At 41.7% G+C, this 24858-nt stretch overlaps 2 protein-coding genes across 8 annotated transcripts in view; one reads left to right on the top strand and one right to left on the bottom strand.

Annotated features, from left to right (window-relative positions):
* Wdr37 (WD repeat domain 37) overlaps positions 1 to 17078 on the bottom strand; it is a 66432-nt gene extending 49354 nt beyond the window's left edge. For 3 of the 7 annotated variants that reach the window (XR_015640822.1, XR_015640824.1, XM_087590762.1), the window contains exon 1: positions 3531 to 3706. The gene's annotated coding sequence lies outside the window, so the exon portion shown is untranslated. 7 annotated transcript variants of the gene reach the window in all.
* Idi1 (isopentenyl-diphosphate delta isomerase 1) lies at positions 16979 to 24638 on the top strand. Its single transcript, NM_053539.2, is given in 5 exon segments — positions 16979 to 17351; positions 18117 to 18289; positions 19734 to 19826; positions 20172 to 20302; positions 22614 to 24638. Coding segments are annotated over 5 exon segments (852 nt in total). The 5' UTR covers positions 16979 to 17214; the 3' UTR covers positions 22932 to 24638.
* The last annotated feature ends 220 nt before the right edge of the window (positions 24639 to 24858 follow it).

The following is a 24858-nucleotide window of genomic DNA, read 5'->3' as shown; positions in this document are numbered from 1 at the left end:
AATGTCCTTTATAAGAGTTGCCCTGTCATGGTGTCTCTTCACTGCAATGGAAACCCTAACTAAAACAGCTTCCAAACCATGTACTGGTATTAACAAAAAAGTAATCAGAGAAGAAGTGGCAGGAGGATCAAAATTCTAATCTAGCCTTGGCTGAAAAGAGAATTCAAAGCCATCCTGGGTTACCTGAAACCCTGTCTGAAAAAAATAAAAAGATGACTCAGAGGTTAAGAGCCCACGGTGCTCTTCCAAAGAATCCAAGTTCACTGCAAAAACAGTCAACTCACCACTACCTGCAACTCCAGCTCTAGGGTAATCTTGACCTTTCTAATGCTGCAACCCTTTAATACAGTTCTTCACTTCATCATGACCCCTAGCATAAAACTGCTTCATTGCTACTTCATAACTGTAAGTTTGCTATTGTATGAATCATAATGTAAATATCTTTGTTCTCCAATGGTCTTAGGCAACCCCTGTGAAGGTCAGAACCCAAAACTGAGAACCTCTGCTCTAGAGAACCTGATTTCCTCTTCCGTCTTCTGTGGCCACTGCACTTACATGGCACTGATGCAGATACAATTAATCAAATGTTTGAATTACTAAATTTCAGAGGCTTGAGGTTTGTTATCCTAGCAAGAAGGTACACAAGGTAGTAATTACTTGTAAAAGAAATACTGAAACAGTATGCACAGACCCAAGCTAGACAAGTGAAAACAGAAAGAATTGAGAGGAAAGGGGAGAAAGTCGATTGTGGGAAGACTGAGGTTGAAAAACTACCACCGGCTGTTGCTTATGAGACTGAAACTTGATTAACAAATACAGAGGCACTGATCCTCATAAAAAACCACTGTGAGGAAGAATTTTCAAATTCAATTCATAGTCTGATGGTATTTTCAAAACTAGACAGTATTAAAAAGGTAACTGAAAAGAGAAAGAAAACTCTTGCACTCTGAAAATAAGATAGGTCTACCTGAGCATAATGGTGCACGCCTTTAATCCTAGCACTGGGGGGAGAAGGGGATGAGTAGAAGCAGGTGGATCTCTGAGTTCAAGGCCAGTCTAATCTGGTCTACATAGAGAGTCCCAGGACAAGACAGCCAAGACAGAGGAACTCTGTCTTAAAAGGAAAGAGAAAATGAGTCACAGGTGGGATGAGCTCAATGGGAAGGAGACTGATTGCTAATCACGGCTGAGACCTTGGGTTTCCTCACCAGCACCACACCAAAACATCATTTTCTAAAGTTACTTTTACTATGCATTACTTCACCTATACATGCTTTTAAAAGGAAATCCGAAGCTCCAAAAGGCAATTACTTTCTTTCAAAATACATCAATTCACCCAATTCAGTAAGATGTAAAACTACAATAGGTTCCTCCTGCACCTTAACTGATGGCCTGTCAAACTCATTTGTCCTTAGTACGAGCTGTCACGGGCATCTCCTCTCCTCTGCGGTTTGTAAGCAAGGCAGAACAATACTTGTCCAGGGCACATATTTAACAAATGAATAGCACCTCTACACACGCTGTTAGATTACAGAATTCACCACTTTGGCAAACGCTGTAACATTAAACAGCATCAGTGAACTCTTAGCTTTCTCTTTTCAAAGGCTCTTTTTAGTATGTACGCTCAAAGTAAGGTGTTACAGCATCACATTTTTATTAAGTACATAAAACCAAAAAGGGAGCCTGCTGAAGTACTTTTTACAAGCAATACAACAAACTCTTAATTTGTGCTTTTACTTGAAATAATATAAAACACTGCTTTCCATTTCATACCTTGGAGGAAGAATTTTTAATTTTCTTTCAACAAGAAAAAAAACCTGATTTATTTCAAAATAAATACCCGGTTTATTTCAAAAATGTTAGTTATATATAAAAGAATGGTTATATAATTTGCAGATGGTAGTATAAACTATAAAATGCCACTGAACATCCAGAAGTTCAATAAAGGTACTAATATTATTAATATTTTAAGTGTTTATTGTAATAGTACTTTTAAAATTAATTTCTAGAGAGCTGAACACCAACTCAATATCTAATTAGAAACAGAGAAGAAAATGGTCTCTACAAGCAACCTTGGAAATCTATCACTAGAATTAAGTTCTTTAAAATGCTCTGTCACTGGTGAGATGAAGGCACAGAATCGCACACTTATCGAGTCTAAGGATGACACTGAGCTCATAGGCAGCATTAATTAAATAAGCTATCACCAAAAATTTTCTTAATAACCAAAAAAAAAAAAAAAAAAAAAAGAAATTCAAATCTAGAAAGCATATCTTTCCTTAGAGAAATCAGGACAGGACAACTAATCAAACTCTTTAGTTTCACAGTATCACTGCTGGGGGAAATACCCAACCCCAAGGATTTTAGCTCAAATCAAGGGCAAAGTAAGTTAACGGACCAACATACCTATACAAAAAGAAGTATCAACACAGAGTAAGAAAACCGAAGGAAACATAGTTAGGTCTTGTGTCCTGAAATTTCTGCAAGAAGGCTCGATATACTCAACCTTCCAACTGCAAAAATGTAGCTATCATAAACATCAAGGTCACATTGCTAGTACATGTGGCTACTGCCCACACTGCCCTGCTGTCACCCATGGGCAGCACTAACAGAAGGGCTCTATTTACTTGGTCAGGATACACACACACACACACACACACACACACACACACACACACACACACACACATGTATATATATATATCATGCTCAAGTATGGGGACTAGATGTCACAAACACTTGAATCAGCGAAGTTACCAAAACAGCAAGGAAGGTACCATTATAGAAGACTTCTTAGAAAAGGGAGAAGTATCCTGGAGGCTTATTATCATCAGCTGCATTGCTTGGAGGTAAAAAGGTTTCAGTAATGCTTTGATGGCATACTTTGTAGGTCAAAATAATCAATGTAAAGAAAACCCATCTGAACTTCAAAGAAATTGCCTAGCAATCTACATCCGCGCAAAACAGTGGTGTAAAGCTAACGGTCCTGGTCTTCAAGCACAAAAAACGTCGAAGAGTTCAAGTTAGATGATAAAACCTCTAAGAACCTGATCAATCGTTCAGTTATGTCTGCTCGTAAATTGGAACGGCATATTTATGCAACTTTTTTGGTAAAACTGGTCCATTAGGATGCCTTAAAACTTCAGAGATGGAAGTGTACGGGAAAGAAAAAGAGGAGTCTTCAGAAAGAGAAACAAAGGCGTGGCGGGGTTTTACGACTTCAGCATCTGCTTACCTCCCACTCTCTGCCCCCCACCCTTACTCCTTCCCAGAGGCCATACCCCGTCTTTGCGGGATCGAAGGCCACCATCTTCGAAAATCCTGGGCTTCCCTCAGGACACAGGTAGTCAGGCAGCCGCCACTTGAGTACACAGGGAGCCAGAGAGGGCGCGCAGGGTTAAGACTGTATCCTTCGTCCACCTCAAAGCCTCATTCCTACCCCCACCCCCACTCCCTGCCACCCGGACACCTTACATCCCCCGAGCACCCGAGAAGGACGCCAAGCCAGACAGCTGAGAAGATGGCGTCACCTGTCACAGCAGCAGCACTCGCGTCCGCCTGGAACCAGCCTAGGTCGTACTCAATTCGTAGATTCCGCCCCCGACGAGGTTCCCAGGACAGACCCAGAGCAGCAAAGAAAACCGGCCGACTACCGCACTGACACGACCCGGCGACCCGAACTGGCGCGCCCGCACTTCCGGTAACTGCGGAAGTCCCGCCCCCAAATGTGTTCATTAAAAAACAGACCGGAAGCTCCGCCCCAGGCTCAACGGCTGCGGAAGTTCTTTCCTGGTCTCCTTCGCACAGTTCCACAGGATTGTTCCATGCGGATAGTCTCCTGCTTTGGCTTTCGGCCTTGACGCCCGTTCCTGGAGACCTGGACTATGGCCTAGCTGTGCGCTGAGCCAAGACCCAGCGAATGACTGCAGAACGAGTATGGCGTCCCCTAGTGGCGCAAGTAGGTTCAGCGCTTTCCCTGTTAGAAGCTTCTCCAAGATGCCAGTCACAGGCACTACTAGACCCCAAATTCTGCACCACACACTAACGGTACACGCGATTGTTGCATGAATTGCTCCCCGAGACCCCGTAGCGTTGGTAACATGGGAAAAGCACACGCAGCCATCGGGGCCGTGGGTACTTACCACTGCAGGGATTCCGGTGAGGGATCCACGGTCAGGCAGGTTTTAAGTCCATCTGCCCTAAAAACTCGCACAAGCCCAAGAACTGAAAAGGAAAATAATCTATTAAAATGTAGAGTCAAGTGTACTATTTAACGTAATCGGTTTCAGAATCTCTCCAATCCAACTGCTTTACAGGCTGACTTGCTAGGAATGGCTTCTCAAGCAGGGCTCAGTGGGAGGCTTGCTAGCTGGATGCAGGAGAGCCTGGTGGAGATAGAACTATTAATATTTCAGCTTATCTGCAGAAGATGACTCACCCAGTTTCCTTCTGAAATATCTGATCACCATTGGCTAAGAAGGGAAAACAGAATCAGCTGTTCACTGCAAAAGGTGGGACTTGAGCTGCTTTTTTTCCCCTTTAATCTAGGTTGGGAAGACCTACATAATAACAGACTGGAACCGTTATATAAACAGCCTTGTCTTTACGAGCAACTTTAACTGGATGTATAAAATTCACCTAAAGTAAAAGCACTAAAGTATTTTCCTCCTATATGGGTCAACATTTTTCCTCGTCCTATAAGATAAAACTAAAGGTTCAGATTCAAGAAGCAGAAATGCAATGTTTGCTGGAGAAGAAACAAATTTATCGCAGTTGGAGACTCGAATACCCAAAACATTTTGTAAAAGAAAATGCGGGGTTACTTGTGTATTAAGTATAATATTCAAAGCTTATCGATAGTAACAATTCTATAAATATGAACTGAGGGAAAAGATTTGGCTTCTCACAGAAGTTACTGTCAAACTTGGGGGCCGTGATATTTAAGAATATTTTAACTAGTAACAATGGATATATAAGCCATTCTCCTGTTGATGGTAGCCAGCAGAAAGGACTATAAACCACGATTCCATATCCAAGCAACATTCCACTAGGTTTAGAACAAAGCAGCCACGTGTGGATGGCACTTAAGATATTTTTAATGGAAGTACATTTTATCTTTGATATATTTAGAGTTCCACAAAAAAAAAAAAAAAGCAATAGGGTGTGGTGGTTTGAATAAAATGGCTCTTATAGACCCATAGGGAGTGACAATATTGGAGATGTAACCTTGCTGGAGTAGGTGTGTTGTTGAAGGAAGTATGGGCCTGGTGCAGATTTGAGGTCTCAAGTTCAAGTGTGGCAAGTAAGTCTCAGTCTCCTGCTGCCTTTGGATCAAGATACAGAGCTCTCGGCTCCATCTGCAGTACTATGCCTGCCTGCATGCTGCCATGCTTCTCACCAAGACGATAATGGACTAAGCCTCCGAACTGTTACCAGCTCCAGTTAGATATCCTTTGTAAGAATTGCAATGAAACCCTAAGAGGGAGCTGTCTGTTAAGAGCACTGAGTACTCATGCAGAAGACCCAAGTTCAATTCCCAGCACCCACATGATAGGTCACAACTGTCTGTTGTTAGGGTCCAGAAAGTGCATTACAAACCATATTAACACAGATCCTAGGTGAGAAAGAATGGTTTATAGAACACATACCACAAGACTGATCAGTCAGGACCATAGAAGGAACTCAGGAACCTAATTTTGTGGTACCAGTCTGTTCTTGGGGCAGGCTTTTTATAGGAAAACCAGGTTCAGAGGTTTAAAAGACAAGGCGGGAGCAGTACAAAATTTTGCCTAACTAGACAAAAGTAGTATCAGCTAACCTTTAAGCTGATTGGTCCTGAGTGAGGTAAGAGGGGTGGTAGTAAATGGGAATTTCAGAGCACTGAGATAACAGCATAAACATTATAATCATAACGTTTTGGCTTATTAGTGGCATTGTTCAGCGTCAGCTATGAATCATTACTTCTGGGAAGTGGAGTCTGAGAACCTGAACTTAATTTCACCTTATGAGCAAAATAGAGACTGAATGCAAAATGGCTACACTTATGTTAAAAAGGAGCAGGCCTCAACATCTGCAGTGTTATGAACTCCAAGGCCTTTCTTCTGATCTCCTCAGGTATGAGACACACATATGGTATACATGTATGCAAAATATTCATACACATAAAATAAAATTCAAAAACTTTAAAGAAAACAATCAGCAGGGCACCAGCCTAAAGTCACAGAATAAGAGGCGAAGTGAAACTCTGCATAATAGTAGGCATTTAGAAAGGGCTGAATAAATCTGAGTTACATAAGGGAGCATAGTGTCCTGGTGTTATATATCTCAAACTCTATGTTTCACCATCTCAAGAGTATATACAAAGACATCATTGTGAAGATATCATCCGACCAGATCTCATGGCAATACCTAAATAACAGATTCTTCACAAAGTACAGTTGAAATGCAAATATGATGATAATGTGTTAGTTTTCTATTGCTTGGTCAAGATGCCTTTTATCAAGATAAAAAAGGAAGGGATTTCCTCTGGTACATGGTTCCAGGGGAATTAGCTCACAGTCGCTTGTGCAGGATATCATGGTGGTAGAAACATTTGGCAGAAGAAACTCTTAACCTAATGCCAGACAAGAAGCAAAGAATAAGGCAAGGAGGCAAGGAATAATACACCCTTAAAGACTTATCTCCAGTCTTAGACCCCATCTACAGAGTATCCTGACTCTTCCAAAGTAGCACCCCCATCTAAGGAAAATGCACCCAAAATGTAACCCTGTAGAGATCTTTTTATTTCAAACCATACCATTCTGCCCTTGGCCTCCAAAAATTCATAGTCACCTCATAATGCTAAGTGTGTTTAGTCTACTCCCAAGAGTCCCCCAAACTCTGTAACAATTCCAAAATGTGCTCCAAAGACTAAGTTCAAGATCTATAATTTTTAAAGTATGTTCGTGTGTGTGTGTGTGTGTGTGTGTGTGTGTGTGTGTGTGTGTGTGTACATGACTACAGTTGTCTAAGGAGTCCAGAAAATAGTGTGGATCTCCTAGAGTTATAGGCAGTATAAGCATTTGGACATAGTTCTAAGAATCAAACTTAAGCCCACTACAAGAGCAGTTCTTACTGTTAACAGCTGAGCAGTCTTGACAGCCATCTCAAATACTTAGATTCAAGTTTCTTCTGAAACCCAAAACAAACTTAGCTATGAGCCCATATAAAAACAAGTTACATCTTCCAACATTCAAAGGCAAAAAAACAAATGTTGCTATTATACAAGGATGAATGTGAGCCCAAGATATAATTCCCGAACTTCATCTTTGTATACTTCCCATATAGAGAGGTAGTTGTATGACTCTGAATTGCATAAAGAGGCCTATGCATGCAGAGAAGACGTCTATCATACATTCAGAATCATGCATTTGCATTGGACCAAAGCAAGACTGCAAATCAGCATTGGAAGCATTAACACATGGAAGAGGTGGGGAAAGGACTAAGGAATCCAGAGAGGATAGGAAGTCCATAAGAAGACCAAGACCGGGTTGGGGATTTAGCTCAGTGGTAGAGCGCTTGCCTGGCAAGTGCAAGGCCCTGGGTTCAGTCCCCAGCTCCAAAATAAATAAATAAATAAATAAATAAATAAATAAATAAATAAGACCAAGACCAAGACCAAGACCAAGACCAAGACCAAGACCAACAAAGTCAACTAACCTGGATCCTTGGGGACTCCTAGAGACTGAACTATCAGTGAGCACACAAGGGCTGCACCTAGGTCTACCCTGACATAGGTACTGTATGTGCAGTTTGGACTTCATGTGAGTCCCCCAACAACCGATGCGATGGTTTACCCTGACTGTTGCCTGCATGCCCTTATGTGGCCTCAGTGGGAGAGGATGTACAGTCATCCAATGATAGTGGATAGTCGTGTAGTGATTTGAGGTGCCAGGATGGGTTGGTACCCAGGAGAAACCTTCCCCCTTCTTAGGGGTAAAGGGGAGAGAGGAATGGGGGAAAGGGTCATGTGAGGGGGAGACTAGAAGGAGAGGACCTACAATTAGGATAAAAAGTAAAATCAATTAATGGAAAAGGATACATAACTCCATATCTGATGTTCACAGTGGGACTTTTGACAGCCTTTTGGGCTGATCACTGTGGCTTTCTTTAGCAAATATTCTGTATTTCTAGCATTCTGGGGTCTCTATTGCAGCTTAAGACTCACATTCATAGCCCCCTGTATCATCTCTCAGAGGCTGTCTATGGGGGATCCTGACCTGATGAACATCTCCTGTCATCTGAGTCCTTCCTGTGAAATCTTGGTGGAATCCTCCATGACTACATCCATTGTTGTTGCACCGTGTAAGCCTGCAAAACCAGTATCATGTGGGTAGTACCAAGTTCAACCACAGAGACCCAGACCCTTTGGGTCACAACAGTACTGGCCTCAGATTCTGGGTGGCTGACTTCAGAAAAGTATTTCTTGAGGTGGCCCTATACCTCTCAAGAGAATGTCAAAATGGATTTGTAGTTTTACGCCTGAGTTCATGGTGGGAAGAGTTGGCCGATTCCCAAAATCTTCTGAAGACGTCTTCTTTACTGTCCCTGTGCACACTGCATCTTTCCATTTTGTTTGTTTTGTCTTTGCTTGAGACAGGATCTCATGCAGCCCAGGGTACCTTCAGACTCACTATGTAGCCAAGAATTTTGAGACCCTGTCTCAAACAAATATAAGTGCTGAGATTATAGAAACTGCATCTAGTTTTCTAAAAAGTAAAATTGTCGTTGGCCTACAAAATAATGGTTTCATTATGACATATATATTGTCTACCCCAAAGTATGAACACTAAGCTGTCTTGAATTTTTGCTGTTTAAAAGTAATTAGTTCATTACCTTTAAACGCCACACCTGTGAAAGTCTCAGGATGTGGGCAAAAAGTAGGCAAATTCTTAGCTAGAACCTAACATGAGTGGCCTCTGGGATGATACAAAAAATTGTATTTTGAAATTTTTGTAACCACTAGAGGTCTCCAGAGCATTGCTTCCTGTCTGCTTTCTACTACATTCTGGTCTACAGAGCTCATACAGAATAGCAAAGCATTCTAAGCCTTCTCTAGACTACTCCAAACTCTTACAAATTCCTCCTGCAAAGCAATACCAGTTGTTACTGGGTGTAGTGGCTCAAACTGTAACTCCGGACCTTGGAAGCTGAAGTAGAATGATCACAGATGTAGACAAGCCTAGGCTATGCATAGCTCCAGGTCAATCTGAACTACAAAGTGAGACCCAGAATAAACAACAAACAAACAGTCAACATTGTCAGACAGTCATAGCAGTGATTCTGCTTCCTCCACTTACTAGTGTTTATGTCTCTGTCACCAAATACCTGACAGAAATAACTTTAGCATGTCCTGGGCTTGTGGCAAAAGCATATGGCAGTAAGGAGAAGGCCAGGGTAAGCTATAGCCCAGGCCTGTCCTCAGTGGCCTACCTCCTCCAGTAGGCCACCTTCTCACCTTCACCACTTGCTAATACCATAGTAATTCCACTGTTATAAATCTATCACACATTAGGCCGCAGGCCAACCTCAGATGGCATTCCTTAGGCACTGTCCACCTTTCACTAGAGAGAAGGTCTCTCCCTGACCTGGAGCTCATCAGGTAAGCTAGGCTGGTTGGCCAGAGAGCCCCAGGGATTTATGTATCTCCCCCTTGAGAACTCTGGATTTACCAGAATACCCACCATTCCCAAATTTTGTTTGTTGATTGTTTTTGAGACTGGGTTTTCACTATGTAGCCTTGGCTGGCAGAACTCACATTTATCTCAAAAGTCCATTTATCTGTGCCTCCTGACTGCTGGGATTAAGGTGTGTATCAACAGACACAGTTCATACTCGTCTTTTTTATGTGGGTTCTGGGAATCGAACTCAAGTCCACATGCTTGCACTTCAGTACCTAAGCCATCCCCCAGTCTTCAAATGCTGTATTTTAAATATTCCAAGAATATTCTTACATGTTTCATTGTCCCTTCCTAAAGGATTCCCAGTATTCAAAGAATATAGAGTGAAGTCATAAGATAATGAAAGAATCAATAAGCTTGCAGCTCAGATCTGTCCCACACTAACTCAGGAACCTGAGATGGGAGGACCACTTGTCCAGGGACTGGTTCATGGTTTTTAAAGTGAGAAGAAAGGGGTGGGTATGGACCGAGCCCAGTGGTGCACTGCTCAGCTAACATTCATGAGGCCCCAGGCTCAGTCTTCAACAATGGGTATAAGAACACCTCTGCAGTGCCTAAGATTTTACTGTGACACTCACTGACTAGTTTCCAAACTGAGTGTGTTCATGAGTGTTCCATTTCAGTGATCACACACGAGAGTAAAGAAAGGAGTGTCAGACCATGGTCATGAGGCCGTGCTGACCATGGGCCTGTGCAAACAAGAAGGCAGTCATAACATACAGGGCAGGACAGAGCAAAGCTGACCCAACCTTACTGAAGCCAGAAGCGCATCAGCAGAAACAAACCATAATCTTCAAGAACGTGTACCCAGTAAGTTCCTCCAACTCAGCCCCGGCCTAAAACTGTCAATTAGCGCCTAACAATCCCATCAGTTGCCAGTACAATGGGATTAACCTGTTGAGAAGATCATAATGCTCATATTAACATGACCCCAGGTTCAACCGTTGACTCCTGCTGTATTGCTACGTTGCGGACTAAGCCTTCAACACATGGCCTTTGTGGGCAATTTTCTATCCAAACCATGAACAATAAGAAAAAAGAACTTCCATAAATGTGTTTCTTTTTTAAGATTTTTAAAACTCAGTCTATTGGTTGGATTATTCTGCCACTTTGTCTCTTGCTTCATCACCCATAAATACATAAAAACATAAAAGTGCTTACAAAACTAACCATAATATAGTATGCAACAGTTGGAGAAAGCCCTGAAATAATGCCTAGGGTTCAATGCCTGTACACGACAACCATATGGAATTAGGAAAAAGGGTAACGATTATATTTCTAAACTCCTGTACTGTTCATCTCTGCTTATCCTTTGAACCTTACACTCACATTCTTCTTTTTTTTCTGATTCAGCCTTATTTTAATAGAAAGGTTCTATATGTCTGGGTTTTTTTCCATTTTTTTAAATTGGGTATATCTTATTTACATTTCAAATGTTAACCTCTTTCCCAGTTTCCTGTCCATCAGCCTTCTAACCCCTCCACCTCCCCTTCCTTATGGGTGTTCCCCTCCCTATCCTCCCCCCATTACCGCCCTCCCCCCAATAATCACCTTCACTGGGGGTTCAGTCTTGGCAGGACCAAGGGCTTCCCCTTACACTGGTGCCCCTACTAGGCTATTCATTGCTACCTATGAATTTGGAGCCCAGGGTCAGTCCATGTATAGTCTTTGGGTAATGGCTTAGTCCCTGGAATCTCTGGTTGGTTGGGATTCTTGTTCATATGGGGTCTCGAGCCCCTTCAGCTCTTTCAGTTCTTTCTCTCATTCCGTCAACCAGGGTCCCATTCTCAGTTCAGTAGTTCGTTGCTTGAAAGGTAAAAGTTTTAAAGTTGTCCCCCTAGACACAAAGTTTAGAGCAGAAAACAAAAAAAAAAAAAAAACAAAAAAAAAACAAAAAAAAAAAAAACAAAAAAAAAAACAGGTTAGGCCCCAGAATTGTATGTTCCAAGAAGCCTCTCCTAGGGCTATAGAATGGATAATTACATTGGCCAGCTCAACAGCTTTCTCCCAGAAACTAGCTGACCATAAATCTTAGAGAACAATCTTGAGAAACAGGAAACAACTTCTCCTAGGAACTAGCGGACCATGAAGTTAAACAATCTGAGAAGTAGGAGACAGCTTCTCCTAGAAAACAATCTTGGGGGACAGAGAGTTCTTCCTTGTGATTTTTCACTGTTATTCTACACACTTTCCAATGACGCCATCCCTGCCCCCTCAGGTTGTGGTTTCTCCCTTTAAATACCTCTTCTCCCATCCTCTTGGGGTCGAACTCCACTGCCCCTGCGTGGGATATGAGTCTCGACCCCAGTGCACTGGTTGCTATCGATAAACCTCATGTGATTACAACAAGGATGGTCTTGTGTGAGTTCTTGGGGGGGTTGCGTCATCCCGAGACTTGAGTGAGGGTCTCCCCACTCTGAGGGTCTTTCATTGCTAGCATTCACCTATGTATTTGCCATATTCTGGCTGTGTCTCTCAGGAGAGATCTACATCTGGTTCCTGTCAGCCTGCACTTCTTTGCTTCATCCATCGTATCTAGTTTGGTGGCTGTATATGTATGGGCCACATGTGGGGCAGGCTCTGAATGGGTGTTCCTTCTGCCTCTGTTCTAAACTTTGCCTCCCTATTCCCTCCCAAGGATATTCTTGTTCCCCTTTTAAAGAAGGAGTGAAGCATTCACATTTTGGTCATCCTTCTTGAGTTTCATGTGTTCTGTGCAATGTGGATAATTCGAGCATTTGGGCTAATATCCACTTATCAGTGAGTGCATACCAAGTGTGTTTTTTCTGTAATTGGATTACCTCACTCAGGATGATTATTTTCCAGTTCCATCCATTTGCTTATGAATTTCATGAAGACATTGTTTTTGATAGCTGAGTAATATTCCATTGTGTAGATGTACCACATTTTCTGTATCCATTCCTCTGTTGAAGGGCATCTGGGTTCTTTCCAGCTTCTGGCTATTATAAATAAGGCTGCTATGAACATAGTGGAGCACGTGTCTTTTTTATATGTTGGGGCATCTTTTGGGTATATGCCCAAGAGAGGTATAGCTGGATCCTCAGGCAGTTGAATGTCCAATTTTCTGAGGAACCTCCAGACTGATTTCCAGAATGGTTGTACCAGTCTGCAATCCCACCAACAATGGAGGAGTGTTCCTCTTTCTCCGCATCCTCGCCAGCATTTTCTGTCACCTGAGTTTTTGATCTTAGCCATTCTCACTGGTGTGAGGGGAAATCTCAGGGTTGTTTTGATTTGCATTTCCCTTATGACTAAAGATGTTGAACATTTCTTTAGGTGTTTCTCAGCCATTCGATATTCCTCAGCTGCGAATTCTTTGTTTAGCTCTGAACCCCATTTTTTGGACCCTGATCCCCATTTTTAATAGGGTTATTTGTCTCCCTTCAGTCTAACTTCTTGAGTTCTTTGTATATTTTGGATATAAGCCCTCTATCTGTTGTAGGATTGGTAAAGATCTTTTCCCAATCCGTTGGTTGCAGTTTTGTCCTAACCACAGTGTCCTTTGCCTTACAGAAGCTTTGCAGTTTTATGAGATCCCATTTGTCGATTCTTGATCTTAGAGCATAGGCCATTGGTGTTTTGTTCAGGAAATTTTCTCCAGTGCCCATGTGTTCGATATGCTTCCCCCCTTTTTCTTCTATTAGTTTGAGTGTGTCTGGTTTGATGTGGAGGTCCTTGATCCACTTGGACTTAAGCTTTGTACAGGGTGATAAGCATGGACCAATCTGCATTCTTCTACATGCTGACCTCAGGTTGAACCAGCACCATTTGCTGAAAATGCTATCTTTTTCATTGGATGGTTTTGGCTCCTTTTTCAAAAATCAAGTGCCCATAGGTGTGTGGGTTCATTTCTGGGTCTTCAATTCTATTCCATTGGTCTATCTGTCTGTCTCTGTACCAATACCATGCAGTTTTTATCACTATTGCTCTGCAATACTGCTTGAGTTCAGGGATAGTGATTCCCCCTGAAGTCCTTTTATTGTTGAGGATAGTTTTAGCTATCCTGGGTTTTTTTTTGTCATTCCAGATGAATTTGCAAATTGTTCTGTCTAACTCTTTGAAGAATTGGACTGGAATTTTGATGGGGATTGCATTGAATCTGTAGATCGCTTTTGGTAAAATGCCCATTTTTACTATGTTAATCCTGCCAATCCATGAGCATGGGACATCTTTCCATCTTCTGAGGTCTTCTTCAGTTTCCTTCTTCATAGAGTTGAAGTTCTTATCATACAGACCTTTGACTTGCTTGGTTAGAGTCACACCGAGGTACTTTATAGTATTTGGGACTATTATGAAGGGTTGGACTCACATTCTTAACACCGTTGATTGGGCCAGAATGGGATTCTGACACAAAAGCTGAAATACAAATCTAAACCAAGAAATATATAACAAAGATCAATTCAAAAAGAGTACACAGGGCTCTCCAAATAAGTCCTCTAGAAAGTTCAATTAAAATAGAGAGCATCTGACAACTGGGACTCAAGTTGAAAGGACCCGAGACACCAAGGAATGCCCAGGAGACTGTACCATGAAGTACTCGAGGCCGGTAGCCAGTTTGAAGTCATGACATGCTGCTGGGTTTCCCGTTAGTATGAGAGTCTAGAACTGTCTTCCTTCTAACCTTCAACCACAAAACACAGCTAAAGTTCCTATTCTCGGCCTACTAAGTTCTACTTCCCTTCTATCTTTACACCCCTCCCCCTTTTCTAGCACTTTTTGGATCAAATAAAAACAGAGTAGGTTAAAATATTTCCAGCCAAACGCGGTGGTGCACGCCTGAAATCCCGGCACTCAGGCAGCCCAGGCAGAAAGGCTGGAAGTACAAGAGCAGCCTAAGGCTGCATCCCATCCCAAAGACGTTCCTCAGCAACAGAAACCTTTACTACCAGTGTAAAGCCAGCCTGGGGCTACATGACATTTCAATCACTGCCCTTGCCATTGAGGAACACCACTAGTTCAAGGCCAATCTGGATGACTTAGATCTTTTCAGCTTAGCCTATGGTACATAGCACAAGACACTGTCTTAAAAAAAAAAAAAAAACTCCAGTCGCAGGCCTTTGGTTTGGTCATTTGAGAAAATGCTGTCACTCTTATTTCCTAAGGCTTTAAAATTTTTATGTGAATGAACTTTTGCCTACATGTATGTCTGTGAAGGCAAGGGAAGGTCTCAGATCTCCAGAATCGGAGTTGCCAATGGGTATGATCTGCAGTGTGGGTGCTGGTAACTGAATCCAGGTCCCCTGCAAGAGCAGCCAGTTCTTCATGGCTAAGCCTTTTCTCCAATGTGAACCTCTCCCCATCTTGACAGGAAAAGCTGAGGCTTCTGATGACAAAAAAAAAAAAAAAAAAAAAATCTGCCATAAACCATTCCAAACATAACATTATAGCTGCAGGAGCCATGCTACAAGAGTGACACTTCAGCAGTGGCACCTGTGCATAGCTTCCTCATGATGCCCTGAGTATTCAAAATGACTGGAGCTAGCATGAAGGTAGTCCAGCTAGTTAGTTAACTGGTTGGTTGGCTACCTGGTTGGCTGGTTGGTTGGGTGGGTGGTTGGTTGGCCGGTTGGTTGGTTTGCTGGTTGGTTGGTAGTCCTTTGTTCAAAGAATTCTGAGCACCAGAGAGGGGATATCAACCCCCCACTTCCCATTTCAGCTCATATAAAGAAAAAATAACATTAAAAGGAATATTAGGAATAAGGGGTTATTATTATCATTATCAATGACTTAATAGTATTTAGCAGTGTTTCAACAATGCTTCACTCCTTGAACCTTCCCAGGGAAAGGTACCTAATGTGTCTCAAGATTATTAGTGATAGTAATATGATTGCTTGACAATGAATAATGAAATGTGCCAACATTTGGAACACTTGCTTAATTAAGTAACTCATTATTTTCTAAATGGCCAATGCGTATTACAAAATCATACATGGGAAATATGCACTTGAGTTCCACATGCATTGGGCAGGGAAGAAGGTTCAGGTGAATGGTGAAAGCTTGAAGACCTGAGCTCAGATCCCCGCACCCATGGAAAAAGCCAGACATGTCAGTGTGTATCTGCAATCCCAAACATGAGGATTTGCTGGCTATACGATCTAGCTAAATCAACACGGTCCAAATTCAGTGAGATACCCTCTCTCAAAAAATACAGTGGAGAGGTTGGCAAGATTGCTCAGTGGGTAAAGATACTTGCCCCCAATCCTGAAGACCTGAGCTTGCTGGAATGAGAACTGATTCTCTTAGCTGTCCTCTAACCTCCACTAGCCTCTGAGCATTGTGCTATGCCCACATCCACTCACAAACAAAATATTAATGATAATATTGTGAAAACAAAATGTTAATAAAAAGTAACAGAGGAAGATATTATGCACCTTAACACACATATGCACATAATGCATACACTACACATATATACTACAAAATAATAAACGTTATTATGTAATAGCTTAAATGAACTTTTTCACAACGACATCACATCTTATAATAATTGCTATTATTAGAACTAATTATTATTATCATTATTATATGTATTCATGTATTGACTTGGTTGTTCGAGACATGAACTTTCCCCCAGTTACATAACATAATAATTAATTCATTTTTCCAGACAGGGTTTCTTTGGGTAGCTCCGGCTGCCGTGGAACTAACTCACTTTGAAGAGATCCGCCTGCCTCTGCCTCCTGAGTGCTGAGGTTTAAGACATGTGCCACTAAATCTATAAAAACTTCACATACAATCTGTAGAGAAAGATTCCTAGCCTATAATAACCTTGAGTCACTGAATTTGTTAAGAATGGACTGCCACACGATAGTTTAATGACTGTCAAATCGAGTACAAACTCTATTTTCCCAACCGACCTCTGCTTCATTTAACTTTGCTTTTATTCCGCATTGCAAAGCGCCTTGGGAATTATCGCTGCTGCTGCAAATCTACAGGATCTTCTTACTGGAAGTAGAGTGGACTAACATGTTGGGGAGGCAGGATGAAAGCTTCAAAACTAACACATTAACAGTGATTTCTTAATTTTCCTTAATATCCATCAAGACCAACCCACAAGAACTCCGGTAAGAAAACTGTAGTTGTCAGAGCGCGCACCTCAAGGCGTCTGACATCATCACGCACACGCGCACACAAGCTGAGTCAGGGGCCTGCCCTAGCCTTGCCTCCAGCTGATTGGTGAGCCCGGGCATGGTCGAAGATGCCATTGGCTGGCGACCGACCAGACCGATCCCCCTCCTCAAGAAGTCTCCCCAGTGAGGAAGCTTCCCCACCGCAAAGCAGCTAGACGTGCGGGCAGTCTCAGCTGTCCACTGGGAGTCGCCAACACCATCTCTTGGGCTCCAGGGTCGCAATCACTACCGGGGATCTCCAGCAAGTCTTCCGGACCCACGCGTAGAGGAGGTGGTGCCACCGCGCGCAAACCTGGCGCGGTCGTGACGTCAGGACTACGCTAGATTGGCAATTGGCTGGAGGCATGTGGCGCGGACGGGCACTGGCAGGAGTGATTGGATCAGCTCTTAAGGGGCGGGGTCTGGAGGCGGAGCATGCTGCCGAGAGCGTTGAAGTACGGCGCTCCGCACAGCTTCTCGACACTCCTGTCTGGAATCGCTGGTAAGCCTCCCTTGTGCTTGGGGAAGGATGGCGAGAGGGGACCAGGAGGGGTCGGGTGGCTGTATGAGGCTGAGATGACCCGGTTTCCCAGCTTGGCTCGCCATGGTGGCCTTTGACGTTCGGGGCTGAGTGCCTGGTCCTAGAAAGCGTTGGGTGGTCGGATGCAACCCAGTAGGGGAGCTAGTCCTCAGGGTTGTCCCTGGAAACGCCCTGAGAGCGATACAGCAGTCCGGGAAATGTAGTGGTTCATAACCCTTGGGGAGTTGAGAAAAATCTGGTCTTCGCCCCACTATGGAACACTTGACTTGTCTTCTTGCAAAAATGAATAAATAGGTCTACTCCTAAGCTTTCTTCTACCATAAGAGAGATTTGCAGGTGTTGTGGTCGGTAACTGTCAACGTGGGTTTTATTGATGAAAACGCTTCTCTTATATGTTCTTAGGTCTTTTTCTTGAGTTCGATGATGTGCATTTGTACTTTCCGCGTCTTTAAATGAATGAGAAAATGTCACTTTATCCTGTAATCATTGAAGTCCATTCTTTATATCCTGGCATTATGAGTTAAGACGTTATTTCAGAAAGTCTAATACTTCTGCACGTTAGACATCTACCTTAGCGAGGATTTTAAATTAATTTATAAGTGTTGTAGATAAATCCTGTGAGTTGAAGTCCACTTTCACTTCTAACAGTGCTTGTATTAGAATGTCTGTACTACATTTACATGCCATTTAGAAAACCGTAATACAAATGACTTTTCTCTTTCTTAGTGTTCTAGGTCAGATCAGACATTCTGTCACAATGCCTGAAATCAATGCCAGCAATCTTGATGAAAAACAGGTTCAGCTTCTAGCAGAGATGTGTATTCTTATTGATGAAAATGACAATAAAATTGGGGCTGACACCAAGAAAAATTGTCACCTGAATGAAAACATTGACAAAGGTACTGTCTTAAGGTATTCTTTGTTATAAAGTGATTTGTCTAGACACTTCTAGTTAGCTGACAAAAATATTGAGATGAAAGGAATGCTTTCTCTTTTTGGGGTTTGGAAAGAATGTCTCACTGTGTACAACTCTGGCTGGCTGGTTGTCATAGAAATCTGCCCCCCTGGAACAAAAATATTCATAGGAGATATGGAGACAAAGTTTGAGCAGAGACTGAAGGAATGGTCATTCAGAGCCTGCCCCACATGGGGATCCATGTGTGTGTGTGTGTGTGTGTGTGTGTATATATATATATATATATATATATATATATATATATATACACACATATACAGCCACCAAACCTAGACAATATTGATGAAGCCAAGAAGTGCATGCTGACAGGCGCCTGATAAAGCTGTCTCCTGAGAGGCTCTGCCAGAGCCTGACAAATACAGAGGTGGATGCTAGCAGCAAACCATTGAACTGAGAATGGGATCCCTGTTGGAAGAATTAGAGAAAAAGTTGAAGGAGTTGAAGGGGCTTGCAATCCCATAAGAATAGCAATGCCAACCAACCAGAGCTCTCAGGGACTAAACCACTACCCAAAGAGTACACATGGACAGACCCATGGCTCCAGCTGCATATGTAGCAGAGGATGGCCTTGTTGGGCACCAATGGGAGGAGAAGCCCTTGGTCCTGCCAAGGCTGGACCCCCCAGTGTAGGGGAATGTCAGGGTGGGGAGGTGGGAAGGGGTGGGTGGTTGGGAGGAAGAACACCCTGTTGGAAGAAGATGGGATGAGGTCTTATGGACCGGAAACCGCAAAGGGAATGACATTTGAAATGTAAATAAAGAAATATGTCCAATTTAAAAAAAAAAAGAAATCTGCCTCCCCCCCCCCCAAGTACTAAGAGATCCATTTCTGAATGCTAATTTCCCTTTCATTCCAGTTAAATGGTGTAGAAATAAAATCTACCTTTCTACATCTCCTGTAATATTTCCCTCTTTTATTTTGGAATCATAAGGAAGGAATAAACCATTAATGATAGTTCTCATGTCTGTCTTTCTAAAGAGTACAGAAAGGAGTAGTTATTGAAGAGAAATATGGACCTACACACACACACACACACACACACAGAGAGAGAGAGAGAGAGAGAGAGAGAGAGAGAGAGAGAGAGAGAGAGAGAGAGAGAGCGAGAGCGCAGGATACCAAATGGCCTGGGTTAACTGTCGTGGGTTAACTATTCCTGAAGGAGCATCTGACATGCATCAAAGCTCCCATCCCTTTCTCTTGAGTCTTGCTGGTTTTCTAGAACTATTCTCCATAACAGCCACAGAGAACTTCCTGTTAGGAGACTGGAACACAGCTGCACTGTCAGCAAGGTGCCTTCTCAACTGCAGGAGGGAGAAGTGGAGAAATAGCCAGCACACTCTGACCAATCATATCTGTTTTGCTTTTAGGACTAATACATCGAGCTTTCAGTGTCTTCTTGTTTAATACTGAAAACAAGCTCCTGTTACAGCAGAGATCGGATGCTAAAATTACCTTTCCAGGTTAGTGTACTTAAGGAATAAGGGAGACTTTGCTGGGAACTATATTCAGTCTGACTGAACTTCTTGGAGCCAAGATCCAAAAGAAACAGCCAGGCACCTGGCTTCATTTGTATTTTATATTAAATAATCTTATCCAGTGAGTATAATCTTAATCCCTGAATTATCTGTATATTTTGATCTTGATTAAGAAAGCATTAAAACTTACCCATAAATGTCTTTCAGAAAATATTTCTGGGAACCTGTTATAATTAACTTTTAAAACTATCTGATTGCTTATAAAAATTTTTCCTTGGTCTTTCAAGGATTTGAAGATAATTCTTCTTTGTTCATATTATTATTTTCCAGGTTGTTTCACCAATAGTTGCTGTAGTCATCCATTAAATAACCCCGGGGAGCTGGAAGAAAATGATGCCATGGGTGTCAAACGAGCAGCACAGAGGCGCTTAAAGGCGGAGCTGGGGATACCCTTGGAAGAGGTAAGGGGTCTCATCTCTGTCACCGAGCAGCCCACAGCCCAGCTCTAAGCAGGCTGAGACTGGTTGTTACCAGGAAGAAGTTCTCAGCAGTGCTTCCAGGGAACCCAGAACTGTGTACATTCTTGGCGAGTGCGCTTCCAGTAAGAACAGCATGGGGCCAAAGCTTGCCTTAAATTCTTGATGCTTCTGCCTCGGCCTCCCAGTCGCTGGGATTGCAGTAGTTCATGGTTTGATTTTCCAACTTCCTGATGGATAGAATTAACCCCTCAATAAGGATGTCGTGTGCATTTTTATTGTTTTGGTTTGGTTTTATTGTTCTGGTCTTTGCTGCCCAGCTCTCACTGGCCTCCAACCAACAATATGCTTGGTTTTGCTTCCTAAATGCCGGGATTATTGGCACACATTCCAAACCCAGCTAAGTTTTTATTCTCTTTTTTAAGAAATACCTTTTTAGATTTGCTTATTTTATTTTGTATGTCTGAGTGTTTTGCCAATGTTTATATGCACCATATGTGTGCCTGGTGCCCAAGGACACCAGAAAAGAGGGTGTTAGACCCCCGCATGTGTGCTGGGAACCGGATCTGGATCTTCTGGTAGGCACTGCTGAGCCATCTCTTCAGCCTCTTTTTTTTTTTTTTTTTTAAACAATACTGATTTTTACTTTATGTCTGTTTTCCTGCATGTATCTCAATGTGCGCCATCTACATACAGTACCAGAGGAAGCCAAAAGAGGGAGGTGAATGCCTTGGAACTAGAGTTAAGACCAAGTGTTAGCTGCCGCGTGGGTGCTGGGACTCAAACCACAGTCCTGTGGAAGAGCAAGACAGCACTTTTAACTCCTGCGCTACCTTTCCAGCCTCCCTCTTTTTTTTTTACTTTATCTTATTATTTATTTATTTTTGAGATTCAGTGGATCGGTGAGATCTGATGTGGCTCAGTCTGACCTTGAACTTAAGCTGTAGCTGAAGATGACCTTGATCTGATGAGCTGCCTCTATTTTCCTAGTGATGAGAGTGTACACCATGGTTCTGGGGATGGAACCCAGGGCTTCATCCATGCTTGGCAAGCCCTCAGTGAGCTAAATCCCAGCACTCAGGAGGCAGAGGTAGATGGTTCAGAGTTTCAGGTCAGTCATATCTATGTAGAGAGTTCTAAGCTAACTAGGGCTGCATGGTAAAACTTCACCTCAAGAATAGGTTAGGTAGGTAGGCAGGCAGGCAGGCAGGCAGACAGACAGACAGACAGACACACACATACACACATACACACACACACACACACACACACACACACACACACACAGATTGATAGAAAAATGTTTTTAGAAGGAACAATTCCAATTCCAAGGAAAGAAAAGTTTATTTCAGTTCATTCAGATTTGTGTGTGGCTCATGTTCCTAATGAAAACATTCATTAGCTCTGATTTGATCAATTATAATAGCCAATTTGATCAAAACTATGTGGTTTTAAGAAACAGATTTTAGGGCTAGCTAGCCTAGAGCTCATTGTAGACTAGACTAGCCCTGAACTCCTAGAGATCTGCCTGCTTCAGCTTCCAGCCAGCATGCTAGGACTAAAGGAGTAGAGCACCAGGCCTAATTAAACTGTCCTCTTTGAAGATTAAGACAAAGTGTCTTCTCATATGCAGTTAAAATGGTAAATGTTCTTCTGTAATAGCAACTATAAAAAACAGATGCTACATTCTGGCTTGAGCAACTACTTTTTAATATTTTGAAAAAAATTAACTTATGTTGGGTCTCAGGAATAAAAATTTTAGACACTCAAGACTAATAATTTTTCCATATATTCAAAAGCTCTGATTGTGAAACTATGCTGCTGTCATTCAAGATACTGTTGAAGGACTGGAGAGATGGCTCAGCTAGGAGCACTGGCTGCTCTTCCAGAGGACCCATGTTTAATGCTCAACACCAACAGGGCAGCTTACACTGCTCTGTAACTCCAGGTCTAGGAGATCAGTTACCTGCTTCTAGTCTCCAGGGCACCAGGTACACACCTGGGACACAGGTACACATGCAAGCGACATACTCATACACAAAAACATAAATTTAAAAAATAAGATATTCTTGAGACAGATGTGTTGATTTTAAGTTCTGTTTTGTCACTAGTCACTTTTTCCTTCTCTTTGGCTTTCTGTTTGTTTGTCTGAGACATGTCTCAGTGTGCATCCTTACTAGCTTGGAACTCACTGTGCCCTAAACTCAAGAGAACCTCTGCCTCCTGAGTACTGGGATTAAAGACTGCACCACCTTACTGATAGTATTATTAACTGATATTTCTTTTTATGTTGTAGGTTGATCTAAATGAAATGAATTATCTAACAAGAATTTACTACAAGGCCCAATCTGATGGTATCTGGGGTGAACATGAAATTGATTACATTTTGTTTCTGAGGAAGAATGTAACCCTGAATCCGGATCCCAACGAGATTAAAAGCTATTGCTATGTATCAAAGGAAGAACTCAAAGAAATTTTGAAGAAGGAAGCCAGGGGCGAAATTAAGTTAACTCCATGGTTTAAGATTATTGCAGACGCTTTTCTCTTTAAATGGTGGGATAACTTAAACCATTTGAGTCCTTTTGTTGACCATGAGAAAATACATAGAATGTGAATGTGTAAATGATTTGAGATTTTTTTCTACCTACTAAGAATGGTTTGATTTTGTTTTAAATTGGGCTCCCTTGTATGACACATAGATATTTTACAACCAGAATTTGTTTTGAGAAAAGAAAAAAAAAAAAAAAAGAAAAATTCAACTATCTTACAGTTACATACATATATATATATACATATATATATATATGTATGTATATATATGATGCTTATAAAAGACATTTAGGAGAGGTTATTATGAAATTATGCCATAAGGAAAACTTAATTTAGCCTGTACAAATACCTGGCTATGACAAGATTAAAGGAATAAGTAGAACTCCTCATGTTTTACATTCTGACACTTTCAGAACACTTTGCTAATTGCCAAGTGTTTTTTTTATATCATTAGATTTTTATCATAGAAAATTGAACAGAGGACACTGCTTAGCTGCTTTGAAACAGCACTAAGAGATTAAACGAACTTGGGGTACAGCTCAGTGGTACCATGTTTGCCTTGCAGGCATGATGTCATGGGTTGTCGAGTCCCTAATCCTAAAGATAATTGTAACAACAATAATAACAGACAGCAGGTTCAGAGGAAAGCAGGTGGCTCCCTCAATCTTCACACAGGATGATGAATTTCAGGAACTCCTGTATAACCAATATTCTGGATGCTCAAGTCTATAGAAAATGATAGAACTTATATACATCTTCCCCACATTTCATCTCTGGCATGGTCATAGCACTGAACTCAGTGTAAATGCTAATGTAAATGATTGTTGTACTATGCTTTATGATAAAGAGAAATCTGTATGTGTGGTACAAATCAAATATTAATATACAATTGCTTTGAGCCCTTGAGTGTTTGACCCACACATTTGAAAGGTCAGTTCTGTATACTAATTTTTGTCATTCTCAGTTGATTTTGTGCTTTAACCATCCTGAAATTATTTTACTATTTAAAGATGACTGTTACATTTGGTAGTCATGGTAACTGATTAGCTATTCTGCAATCTGTTTACAATCAGAGTGAAAAAGATGGGTTAATCTTAAGATGAGAGTGAGCTCTGCTTTAAACAGTTGAGAAAACCTTTGGCACTACCACTGCTGGCCTGGCTTGTCTTTGGGTCTGGCCTGTGTTGAATGATTAGTAGCATTTACACCCCTTTGTTAAGACAACCAAAAACAAGAAAAACTAGGGAAGTGGGAGGGGTGTTTTGAGACAGGCTAGCCCTGGCTATTCTAGAACGCAGTCTGTAGACCAGGCTAGCCTCAGAACTTAGAGATCCATCTATCTGTTAAGTGCTGGGATTAAAGATGTGTACCACATGCCCAGCAACAACCAGAATTTTAATGGGTGATACCAAGGGTCCCATAATGGGCTCACTGCACCATAATCAGGGCTTAATTTAGAGGTGGAAGTGGGAGGGAGTGGCAATGAGGGATGTTCGGAATAGTCACATGCTAAGATTTGATGTTATAGAATAGGCATATACTGATATGTGTTTTCACTAATCTTTAAAACTTTCCACAGGTGTGTAAAATTTGAGCTCTTCAGACAGCTTTATTCTTAAATGGTGCATAATAATTTTTTTCTTACAAAAATTTTATAAATCTGATTTCTTGGTAACTCAGAACAGTTGATTTATCATTGAGGATATGACTATGTAGCAAGTATTTATTGAAAATTAAAAATAAATTATTTTAATATTGTCTGGCTTGTTAATATCTGGATATAATGGTTAATCTGTGTATTGTATCTTAAATATGATAAATGCTATGTACCTTTAGCATTTAAAATACTTGTAGTTTTATTTTCTAAGAATTGGCTGACTGCACATGACTAGTTCCCAGTAGTTTATAAAGCTAGTGGTTATTACACTGAACTATAAACTATAACCTGGGACTGCAAGGGTTGGATATTGCTGTATTGCCAGAACGATGGG

This window comes from Rattus norvegicus, chromosome 17, assembly GCF_021556685.1.
Source record: "Rattus norvegicus strain SHRSP/BbbUtx chromosome 17, alternate assembly SHRSP_T2T, whole genome shotgun sequence".
Classification (NCBI taxonomy): Eukaryota; Metazoa; Chordata; class Mammalia; order Rodentia; family Muridae; genus Rattus; species Rattus norvegicus.
The sequence above is the reverse complement of the archived record's forward strand: the minus strand, read 5'-3'. Positions and strand labels throughout refer to the sequence as shown.